General features: G+C 44.4%; 1 protein-coding gene across 1 annotated transcript; it reads right to left on the bottom strand.

The window, feature by feature from the left end:
- Window positions 1-202: 202 nt before the first annotated feature.
- LOC100121715 lies at window positions 203-11,166 on the bottom strand. The gene is made up of 10 exons (XM_031924543.2): window positions 11,048-11,166; window positions 10,327-10,641; window positions 9,618-9,860; window positions 9,001-9,335; window positions 8,396-8,812; window positions 7,159-7,434; window positions 5,771-6,075; window positions 4,601-4,872; window positions 1,278-1,474; window positions 203-657 (listed from the first exon to the last, which is right to left on the bottom strand). Exons 1-10 carry the CDS (start codon window positions 11,100-11,102, stop codon window positions 292-294), a joined length of 2,781 nt encoding a protein of 926 aa, XP_031780403.1. The 5' UTR covers window positions 11,103-11,166; the 3' UTR covers window positions 203-291.
- Window positions 11,167-12,047: the final 881 nt, after the last annotated feature.

The following is a 12,047-nucleotide window of genomic DNA, read 5'->3' as shown; positions in this document are numbered from 1 at the left end:
AGCTACATTGAATGCGCTCTCGACCCTCCGTCATTTTTTGAAAACGATTTTCCACCTGTGTCCTACGTCACTCGAAACTTTTCGCGTGAATTGCTGCTCGCGAAATGTTGAAGCTTTTTACGATGAAGAAAGCCTCGGCGAGAGTTTTCAGCGTGGTTCGCTGATTTCTGTTTGGAGCTTTATTGAGTTGGAACTGACTATATATACAACAAATTTTTTTTATTACATTAAAATACAAACTGTCGCAAGAATACAACTGCATAAAAACAATTAATACAAATCATCGCATCTTCACGTTATCACCTCCTCCACCTTTTTGAAATCCAACGTCCCCACGATCTCGTCCACCCCTTCCGCCAACTCGTACTCGCAAAAGTCCAACTTCAAGCTAGCACTTCCTTGCCCCAACACCTCGACGTTCTCTATTATAGTCGCCTGACTACTGCTACCTCCACACGCCACTGCCTTCACTTTCGACACGTTCTCCAGCGTCAGCCTTGAGGTGCCGTCCAGTCGAGCGAGCAGAAACTCGCCGTCGCTACTGTCACCGTAGTAAACACGACCCTTGGCGCTACACGTATTCTCGTCCGTACAGAGCAGGTTCGCCGAGAGCTGGAGGTTTTTGCGCATCGCTTCGCCGCTGTTGCTCGGAGGATCCTGTGAGAGAAAGAGAGAGAGAGAGAGAGAGAATAGCTTTTTTTTATTTTGTAGTGAGGTAAGATTTTTCGATGAACTAGAACGCGGAATTTTGGGTTTGATATCGGGCGGCGAGATTAAAGATCGGCTGCGGGTGAAAGCTGCTTTTCAGAATTTAATAAATTCTATTCGTCCCGCGCGTATACGAACGAGATTGATCGTTTTATGTATAAGCCGCGTGTATTAATTTCTGACGTTTTCATGATTACTTTTATTGAAGGCCATTATATATGCGGATCGAAGTTTCGATTGAGCGATTTGATAGCGTCGATCGAGACTCGAGCGCTTTAATATTGCCACTTATTGATCAACGACATTCCTCGCGGTCGTCATAACTAACAAGGATAAAAGAAATTTTTAGAAATCATATCACATAAATTACTGCTTGAAAAGCAAACGAATCATCGCAATATCCTCGACATATGAAACTTTCGCGAATATATAAGCAGACATAAGGTTTCTAATCAGCGACTCGTCCATACGAGTTCTCATCCCTGACGAGATATCATCCGCTAATTAGCAAAGTAAACATCCAACTGCATCGCGACCTCGGGTGGATAATTATTGTTTATTATACCTACCGCAGGGTCTATCTCGTGAAGCGAAATGATTCGACCTGGCCGCAGCAGAGTGACGATTTGTCCGTCAAAGACGGGCACGGAGATGCTGCTTCCGTTCCACGTGGGATCGATTGCTGAACCGCCGCGAAGGTGACGCCATTGATACCTGCCCGGAAGCCACATGTGCACTTGCTTTCGCTTCGGCTGGGTCACCAGGCCTGAAAGTCGAGAGTGAAAACGTTTGACGGGAGATTTTTCCAATGAAGTCTGACATCGGAGACGAGAGCCGCGAGCTTTTCCTGATATTTTTTTACTCTGTTATATATTTGTTAGATGTAGCGTTGGAAATTCTCCGAAATTCTTTATTAAATTCAATATTCGTTCAATAATTGTTGTAGCGAAAAAATTGCGCAAACAACTACGCAGAGAGCTCGCTCATTCTTTTATTCTCTGTTATTGTTGAGAATTGTTTGAAAATTTCGTTAAAAAAAAAGCAAGAGCTGTTCTATACGTAGCTAGGAGGGGGTGGGGCAATTTCTACACGAGCCGCGCTACAAATATAGCCCTCGATTTCCGCCTGGTTACACAATCTATAAAAGTATATATTTCAACGTCGAAAAGCTATATTTCTCTAAAGGCTTGCCATTTCTTTTCGATCGTGTTTCAACTTTTTGGAAAATGGAATAACATCAGCACCTACGCATCCGTGAGCAGTATTGGAGTGAACTCAATTACAAACTGCCGTTATAAAACTAATTCAAACCTCGACTGCTCTAACGACCATGATATGTACGTGAAGTCGAAAACGTAGACGGTTTCGAGTCAATGTATAGTTTAGTTACGTGAACGTCGACGGTATTAATTGGCCGACCTCAAAAAGTCACGCTGAAAGAGTGACTTCGAATCCCGGAATAGCGCTGAAAAGGACGAAGAGCTTCTATGAATATGTATGCTCAGTGGGCGCAGCGTTACACGATTTCTCCTGGAAAATTCTTCACTTTCCATGAATTTCCAATGAATGGCAGGCGAGATACAATGGGCGATTCGAGGGCTTCGAAAATCTACTCACGCTGCTGAGGTTTATATTCACATTTTATATAAGAATACGTGCATCGCTGGCGGCGATAGCGTATCCAACAATCGGATTATTTTTCTTTCTTCTCGGAAATAAAAAATTCAATGAAAAAATCGCGTAACTCCTGCTCTTCGGATTTTTTTTTAAGTGGCATAATATTGTTTCATTTTTCCAGAAGGCACATACTAGTTTATATATTTTAAAAATATGCTCGACACCCCCATACTTGAGTAACTCAGCTGGTATAGAGTCATTTCCCGCTGCTTTGTTGTTTTTTAGTTTTTTAATCGCGGTCTCTACTTCTTGGTAGCTCGGTTCCTCCGCGCGGAGTTCAGCAGTGTGAATTTCGTCCCCTAATTTTTCGCTATTTTCGTGCACATTTAATAATTTATCGAAATAGTTTTTCCACAGCGACAGTAATTCGTTGTCATTTGTTACGAGGTCCCCGTTTTCGTCCTTCATCAATTGCGCTCCACTCCTAAAACCCTTTCTGATGGCGTTAATCCCTCTGTACATTTCGCGGGGGTTATTCTCCTTACTGTTTGTTTCTATACTCCTGTCTATCCTCCTCACCTGCCTGTTCCCTTACTGGTCTTCGTCAAATCATAGTTTGCTCTTTGGCTTTTTCTTTTTACCCAGTACTTTGTTCGCGGCCTCTTTTACCGTTTTTTCGATGTCCCCCCATGAGCTATTCGGTTCGTCATTCCCCTCCGGCGATGTGTTTGCTTCTTCAAGTGTCTGAAACCTGTTATTAATTTCTATCTGGTACCTAATTCGCTCTGTTCTATCTCGTAGCTTTTCAATATCGAAGCTTTCTACCTTGTTTGTTCGCTTACTATTTTGATTCGCTACTAATCTAGCTCTTAATTTGGCTACTACTAGGAAGTGGTCCGAGTCGCTATCTGCCCCTCTATGAGCCCTCATGTCGAGAACGTTAGTATGACGTCTTTTTTCAATGAGAAAATGATCAATTTCATTTTAACATTGAAATCGCCTAATACTATTCTTGAGTCGTAAGACGCGAACTGATCGATTACCTGCTCTAAAGTTTCGTAATAGAGATCCTTAGCTTCTTCTTCTTTGTCCTCCGTAGGACAGTGTACATTAATAAATACATATCTATACCACTCATCTTCGATGATGATTTACGAGAGCCTATCATTGACGGATTTGAAACTTTTAACCGAATGTATGATGCTTTTGCTTACGAGAAATCCGGTGCCTAGGGATCCCCCGCTTCCGGCCCCATACAGGTACGTGAAATTACCCGATGACAGTACTCCGCCATCTGGCCGCCGCGATTCCTGTATTGCTACCAAATCTAGATTGTACCTATCAGCATCCTTTATGAGTTATTTAAACGCGCCTGCTCTATATCGACTGCGAACATTCCAGGTTCTGACCCTTAAGTCCCTTTTGGTTCGGATTTGATTTTTTTGAGCCATGATATTATGTTAAACCCGTGCGCTTCGGATCCTGTTCCGATCGCAGGTGAGTCCACCGTTCTAGAGGTGATAACCCCCATACCTCTCGCTGGCATCGTTACCGCGTAAGACCAGGTGACGAATCATTCTACACATCCCCTTTCGGGGCAGTTGTCATCGCTCCCGCATCCTCCTCGGCAGCAGGATTTTTGCCCATTTTTGTAATGTGTGATGAAAGAGATAGATTAAGAGATACGAGATAATGTGAAGTTTTATTGTTGTGGTGCTTGCGTAGTGTTTCTAGATGAATGCGTTCGACAGTGTGGGCTCATCACCCCACGCCTGTTCCTATCGGCTGTCCACGACTGCTTATTCAATTTATTCGCAGCTAACCTCCTTCTCAGGGGCTGTTCCTCTATCCGCAACCTAAGGACGCGCTGTGTAGTGGTGATAGGCACCCACCCGTCCGATCTGGACGACAACGCCCAAGACCCGCTTAGGGTAGCGGCATTGTAACAGCCTGCTCTTCGGACATCGTATTAAAAACAAAGAACCATCTGTATACCCTTATATGTGTATGATACTCCTCTCATTTCACATAAAAACCCCAACAAAAGAAGCTTCTCTAGCGGGATGAACGCAAAGCTCATCTGCAAAGCAAACGACAGGCTATTATTCTCTTCGCTTGATCTCGTGTTCTTTGACGAACAGCGGCGCATCGAACCCCGCGCAATTTCAATATAAAAGCGTAATCAGTGCACAGCACCGCATCTCGAAATCCATCAGCCCCACCTCCTCTCCCGCATTATCCGGACGATCGACTGCGCTACAATAGCTCGACCTACCGACTAAGAGGCTGTCGCCCCAGAAGAACTGGCCGAGAGTCACGTTTCGCAGCTGGATCTCGTCGGGGTAGTGCAATCGACTGGTCGACAGAATTGGAAAACCTGTTCGCTGATAAGAAGCCAGGACAGTGTGGTGATAGGTGGAAAGAGAAGATCGAAGACGAAGAAGCTCGGCTATGCGTCTCGAGGTGGTACTGGTGAGGCGAGAAGAGCCAGGTGACTTTTCCGGGAGGCTGAGAATCCAGGGCCAGGACACAGCTGCGCCGTACCATCTGGAAAATGAAATTCGTTTTGTTTTTTATTTCTTTTGAAAATCCTGGGCTTTGTTATACAGGGACAGCGGGCGAGGAAAGAGTTTTACCGGTGAAAAACAATCTCTCCTTCCCTGGTAGAAACGTTAACGGTTAATAAGCTAAGTTTTGGGCCACTTAGCTAAGTTGTGGTTAACAATTTAAAGAAATAAGAGTTTAAACATTATAAATACATAGATATACACATTAACTCAAGATAAAACAGAATATTTGCTTGAAAATTGTCAAGTGATTGTTAAAATCCAGAAATTATAGAAAAATATCTTGCAATCGTGAAAAATCCAAATATTTGTAATAAAACATGCAAACGTTTTAATGCAAGGAAAAAACAATTTTTAACTTAAAAATAATACTGTGTTGGTATAATAGACACGCATCACTAAAATATTAGCAACATTTTGCTTTATTTTCTTACATTCCAGGGTTGATTGGACTACGACGCGCGCGAGTGGAATATTATTTCGCTGTGTAATTTTCTCTCTTTTGTCACACAAAGCTGTAACTGGTTGAAATGAAACTTTTTGCAAATTGAGCGCTCTATCGCTATAGGTTGCTTTCAGCAATATCGCGGTGTTCCTTCGTTAATTTAAAATAAAGCCATCCGTACGTTTGGAGTTTCAAAGGGCCGCGCTTTGTTTGCAAATTCATTCATTGTTCTTGCAAAGCTCCGAAGAATCGCGCCGAGTTTTAATCTGTGCTTTTACGTGGGATCCGCTTATTTTTAACAAAAGAAAATCCTTCTCTATCAGCACAGACAGATAAATAATAAATTCTTAAGAAACTGCATTAAACTCAGGGCAAATAAAATCTCAAGCAGCAAGCTCCCTCCCTCCCGCGCATTCGAATCAACGCCACCCACCTGTCGCACAGCTCCTCGTCGATCCTGTCGTATGGATCCTCGGCTCCGCAGACGTACATCGCCGTTGGGACGTAACCCATCATGGAGGCTGCTATTCCTGCCTGCAGTACTCTCCTCAACGAATCCCAACTTGCCTTGACCTTTTCCACGTTGCAGCTTTCTCCCCTTATCTCCATAAAGGGCGACTTGGAAGCAATAAAGTCGACGAAGCTTCGGGCGTACGAGTTGTGGTGAGTGTAATGCTTCCCGTCGTTCTCCACTAGATCGTAGGGTAGTGTGCGCCTCGACATCAGCGACCGCAAGCCCTGGAAAATTCACTTACAGCTTGTGCCGAACTTTAAGGGATCGATGGTCTGAGCCTTTAGCACAGTTTCCAGATGTATACCATTAGCCGATTACGCGTGTGTGGGAACGTTTAATGAGCTTAAAGTGTTTAAAGCTTCTGAGTGGAAACGTTTATCCGATCAGTGATACGAATATTACCGAATACATAAAAGTTCTGATTTCCGTCGGCGTTTATTTCGATAATCCGATTTGCTTTTTGTAATTTCGCCCGCTTTTCCGAAAACTTTCGATGTAAATCTCCTATGGACAGAGCGCGCAACGTGAGCTCGAAAGCTCTTCACACTCCAATTCAGCGCAAACAAATGAGCTCCGATGCATTTTGAAAAAAAAAAAAATTCGAGTCCTCCTATGCAGCGTATTTGCATTTCCATTACTCGCGGTATTGTATATCAAACAGAAAACGCCGGTACGTGAGATGCAAGAGCTTATGCTTTCAGGATTGCGCTAGCTTTATAACAGAGCTCCGCGTTGTAACAGGCGCGGAAAATTTTTACGTGCAAATGTATACCTTTGACGGTCCGCTATTTTTTTTTTTTTTTTTTTCGAGAATTAACAGTTATACAAACAGTCGGTGAAGTATTTGGCGTACACATGCAGTTGAAGAGGCCACTTTGCTGGAAAAGTTGGATTTTGAATTTCCCGCGCGCGTGTACACAGCGTAAACCGTAGAGATTATGTTCGCTTGAGATATGATTTTCAGGTTGAATAATATTTCACGAGAGCTGTAGTTTGGAGGTTGAGCCACGTTCCGGGAAGTATCTTTTTGCTTTTGTCTTCATATATACTTGGATGTATGCAATGTAATCGGCACGTGGCGTATAATATTCAAATGCGATTATGAGCTGCACCATAAGCAAAATGCCTCTTCGTCAATCAATTTTTTTGTTTTTGAATTTCATAATACCGAAACGTCTGACCGAATCCCGACCTCACCATTTTTGCATCGACTTTAAAAGCACAAAAGCCTCGCAAAGAAAAACAATCTCCGGCGTCAAAGGCATTCAATTTCTACTCGACAATTCAATTCATCCCCCCTGGCAAACCTCAGGCAAATAGTCCAACTGGGTCTCTTCGATCCTCGGCCTTTCCGTCTCGTCCTTGGGCCAGTCGTCCCTCAAGACGATAAAATCCGGCGAAAGCTCGCTTAAGTATGCGTCGAGGCTTTTGCCTGCTAACTCTCTGGCTCTCGAGCTTGCCCAATTCGGATAGACGACCGGGTGGCTCTCGTATGATCCCGCGTAGACGCTACTCCCGTTGAGCAGCAGACAGGATTCTTTTGAGAGGGCCGACTGCAGCTCGTCGCCTGGTTTGTTGAGGAGCTGTGCGGAGAGAATTTTATTTTTAATTTTTTTTTTTTCAATGCATAAGCAATAAATTACAGCGCATAAATAACGAAGCTCCTCACGATGATTTGCCAGAAAATAAAGAAAAATTGAAAGTTGCATTAACGAACTCTCATTTAATTGAATTATATACGCAAGCCAGATATAATAGACTTTAAGACTTAATTAATGAAGAAGACTCCGGAGCAGCGTCGTTTTCGCACCTCGTCTAACGATTTAATATAACTTCCACGGAAAATGACTTTATAATGAGCGAATATACATAGAACTCAAGCATAAATTCAGTTCTGAAAACGTTTCGAAAAACGAATTTTAAGCGAGAAATGTTATTCGCTCCTGAACTTCTGACCTCGGGCGTGCTTCTTCGCTCTCTAAGTGCATCAAGCTGATTTCATCTTTTGTAACGAGGCTCTTCAGCAGCGGAAACGAAAACGGAGAATCTCGGGAAAATTAATCTTACGTGCATTATATACGAGGTATACTCGTTATAGGTGTGTATATATAAAAGTGACAATTATTTCAAGTGGAACGCGCTCGAAAGCTTCATTTAAGCTCCGAGTCTCATTAAGCATTATTATTACTAGTCGAGCGCGCTTGACATAAGAATTCTTTCAAATCCGTACGAAATTAATAATAATCTCTCGAGTGAAAGCATAGGTCTCCTGATTAAAACAAATATTTAAAACTATCGAGAAACTCCTCGCGAATAAAAAGCGCATGAGCGAAAGAAAAATATCAAAACAGATCCAAAGCCGGCAGTGCACTGCACATCGGGGTATGGCCTGAAAAGGCTCGAAATATCCGGCGTTAATAAAGTAACGAATCTGCAGAAAAGTCGAGCACGCAATTAACCCGCGGGAATCGATAAAGACTTCTTCATCGACCCTGACCCGCGTAAAGCTCGTCCCTTTGTCCTACTCCACCTCCGCCCACTTACCATCGGCGTCAAGTGCGAGACGAGACTTTTCCCAGCCGTCCCCAAAATGCTCTTCGCTTCGTCGATGATTTTTTTCTCAGCCTCCGAGAGCTTGGCTTGCTGCAAGCCCAAGCCACCGAGCTTGCGGTACAAGCAGTGCGAGTCCCAGGGAGCTTGCAGCTTCTTCATCGAGTCGATCGACGATTTGAGACTGTCGAGTCCTTCCTGGGCCGGGGTGAGCTTCTTGTTCCTTCCCACCTCCGGACAGAGGTGAAGACCGTAGAGAGAAGACTGCAGGAGGCGTGAGCTTGCGGAACGAGTGGCGAGAGCTATCTGCTGAGAAGCCTCGGTGCCGCTGGGTCCGGAAAACACCTCGATGGCGATCTCGTCCGGGACGGAAAAGCCGCGGAGGATCACCAAGTTGGACTCGTTCAGCACCTGTCGAGATTTTGTTGAATGAGCGCGTGGGCGTGATAGAATCTCAGCGACGCCGAAAGAGGGGGAGGTAAGAACGAAAGTAGTATATCGATTTTCGCTCGAGGTTCATCTCTTCGAGGATACTTGCGCAAGCTCGTTAACGACTAAAGCCAAGAGAGAATACGGCTCATATAATATTATACACTCACCTGAACCTCGAGGGGCCCGGCAAAGTCGACCAAACAGGCCATGGCGTTGCCTCGATTATCTATCGCCACGAAAGCTGGTTTAACCGTCGCGTTTTCATTGTTGTAGATCCAATTAGTGGTGCCATTAAGCTCGAGACTGTCGAGGCCGTAAATAGTGCCGGAGCCGCTAGTCATGTACAGCGTCCATTCCCAGTAGTGGTCGGTGACGATAAGCGGGCCGCGAGCAGTGCTCAGGAGCAGTGTGCCTTTCGCAGGCGAGCTTTCGTCGGGGCTGCGCCTCAGACTGACGGAGAAGTTCGGCTCGTGCATTAAGACCTCGATGGAGGACTTTCCGTCTGTTTTGATACTTTTGTTAGAAAAGATCCTCCGATGCGCCGCGTCGAGGGCAGGAGGTGAATAATTTTCGAGGAGAGGACGCGGAACGGTTTACTTTGAAAACTAAGTAGTCGAGAGCTGATGGGTGAGCAAGGAAGGCGAAGGAAGGAAAACTTTTTTAGTTTTCGCCTTGGGGAAAACAATTTGCTTTGGAACTAGTTAAGTGTATATGTAAAGAATTAAGAGACTGTAGTTACAACTTCGGGGAAAACAGTTTGCGTCGAAACATGCATATAACTCACCCAACGCGAGCTTCTCGACCGTCGCTGTCCCGTCACCGGGCAGGAAATCAAAGAAGCCGCCGAAATCAACGAGTCTTCCACTCGCGGCTCTGGACTTCCTCGCCTTGCTCTGGAATTTGTCAGCGTTTGTCTTCAAAGCAATTCGCACATGGCGGTCGCTAACTTCCTCCACATGAAACACGAGTCTTTGACGAATCTCTCCGCCGCTTGGGCTTCGCTCTCGCGTCGACCTGATGACTTTGTCTGGAAGTCAATGGATTTTGCTGGTTAGCCATCGAGATTTCGATTAGTGCCTCGCGACTACGTGCGTAGCTTCGTTATATATATACTTATACTTACACGAGAGCTTTTCAAGTTTTACATAAAACTGGGAGCTTTTTCATTAATGGAGTTATGTCAGATTTCACTGTGTAGACAGCTATAGAAACTCGATTACTGCTTTAATTAACGAAGCGCGTTCTTTACAAGAGCTTTCCAAGTTTAATATTACAGGGAGCTTCGCCTCGAAGCCCGGGAAGATTAAAGCTTTCATTGTTGATTAGAATAATTGAGCAAAAGCATAAAGCTCACGAAACAGGAAACAAAGTTCGTAGTCGTTCTTTTCCACTGAATTGTAAGCTCTCGGATAATCTCGCCCGCTATCTGTATTATAATCCGATAACAGTACTAAATCCGCGATACCGATAATATACATTATACATATACTAACCATCTCCGGACTGTCCGTCGACTATGTAGCCGTAGGGCGAGGGAAAGGGATGATAGCACATCCCGGTGTCCCGTCGCCAGCAGCAGCCGACTTCGAGACACTTGCCCTCGTCGAGTTCGCTTGTTTTGGACAGACATGGAACGTAATAAATCGGCTGCAGGTGGCAGGTCGAATGGCTCCCGAAATCGTCCAGGTCACTGGACAGCCAAGCGAGCAGTCCGAAGTAGACGCCGAGCACGAGGACGACGCACGTCAGGAAGATCGGAAGGACGTACTTGGTGAAGGGGCTGAGGCAACACCAGCTCAACCAGTCCACTGAGCCGATAATTTTGTTATATGTATAGGGTTTTGTTTGCGTTTCCGGGATATTGGACTCTCGCGGCTTTGCATTGATTAGCATGGATTTTGGCAAGCTCATATTAAGCGAGTATAATCCCGTGTGAATTAATGCACCGCGAGCTTTGTAATCGAGCGGAGCTTTAACGTTATTCTAGTTGGAAGCTTGCGAATTCGCACAAAGGCTTTTGTATAATCAAACGCTGGAATTGAAGGGCAACGTGAAACTGCGGATAGCATTGCTTTTCGTATAGTTTTGAGGAAATTTTGAGGAAAGATTATTTTTAAAGCAAGCTTTAAACAGATTTAATTGAAAATCTAGCTGAATGGTTCTTTTGATTAAGTTTCCGCGAAAAGGTGAAAAAAGTGAGGAGGAACTACGAACCCGATTTTTTCTTCTCGAACAGCTCATCGGAATCTCGATAGCTTCCGAAATCCATTTTCCCAGTCGGGGATATCGTTGCGAATCCGCGGCAACACTACGCGGCTGCCTCTATCAAACGCATACGGGGACACTTATCGCCTGGATGACTTTGAGCTGATAAGCACTATCGCGACTATTATACATCCGTGTAAAAATTAGATGTTTCCGAGTCGCTGATAATACTTCGATTGCCCATTGTTCGGACGCGACTTAAAACTCTATCAAAGTCTATATATCTTAAAGGAATAACACAAAATCTACATGGTAATGCTCAAGTGGTTTATTTAGCTAAATAAATACAGTGCAGGTATACAGCATTCGAATATAACAGCGCTAAAATCCTCTCAGCCCTGAGCAGCTCCAGCAGCCTGAAATAAGGACGAGTGAAATAAAAAGAATAATCAAAATAAACAAACTGAACGAGAAACGATGTATTACCTGGCCAACTGCACCCATGGCTCCGCGTGCGACGCCCTGCATGGCTTGTTTGCCCATCTCCATGGCTCTCTGAGCTGCCTCAGCTGCTGCAGCGGCCATTTGCGCCGCTGCGCTTATTCCCGTGTTCAGCGGATCGGTTATCGTCTGCCTGGCGACCTGAGCACGGTTTATCGTTCGGGTTTACAAGGGATTACCGAGAAATATACGATGTAGTATGAGGATTAAATGAACGACACTTACTCGATTGTGCTGCTTGTCCTCGGATGGCTTGCACTCGGCCAGCTGGAAAGTCAGTTTGTTATATATATACGGATGGATTAATTATAAGTTTTTAGTTTTAAAATAACTGCAATATTATCGACATGGAAATATCGAAGGTATTATATATATGAAAGCAAGTCGGCGTTTAGCCTCAAAGTATATGAATAAGATACACGCGGCGCATCTAGCAAAGTCCGAATTAAATTTCAAACTTGCGCGGCAACTATTCCATCAGGATCTCAAGAATCTTCCGCTTAAAGGA

This window comes from Nasonia vitripennis, chromosome 2, assembly GCF_009193385.2.
Source record: "Nasonia vitripennis strain AsymCx chromosome 2, Nvit_psr_1.1, whole genome shotgun sequence".
NCBI lineage: Eukaryota > Metazoa > Arthropoda > Insecta > Hymenoptera > Pteromalidae > Nasonia > Nasonia vitripennis.
Note: the sequence above shows the minus strand (reverse complement) of the source record. Positions and strands in the feature narration are given on the sequence as shown.

Excerpts from the sequence above, each read along its gene's own strand:
- LOC100121715 (XM_031924543.2), bottom strand. The coding sequence starts at position 11,102 with ATGGATTTCGGAAGCTATCGAGATTCCGATGAGCTGTTCGAGAAGAAA. Across the intron at positions 10,642-11,047 it reads GTTCGAGAAGAAAAAATCGG|TGGACTGGTTGAGCTGGTGT; the intron begins GTTCGTAGTTCC and ends TTATCGGCTCAG. Across the intron at positions 9,861-10,326 it reads CGACGGACAGTCCGGAGATG|ACAAAGTCATCAGGTCGACG; the intron begins GTTAGTATATGT and ends ATTGACTTCCAG.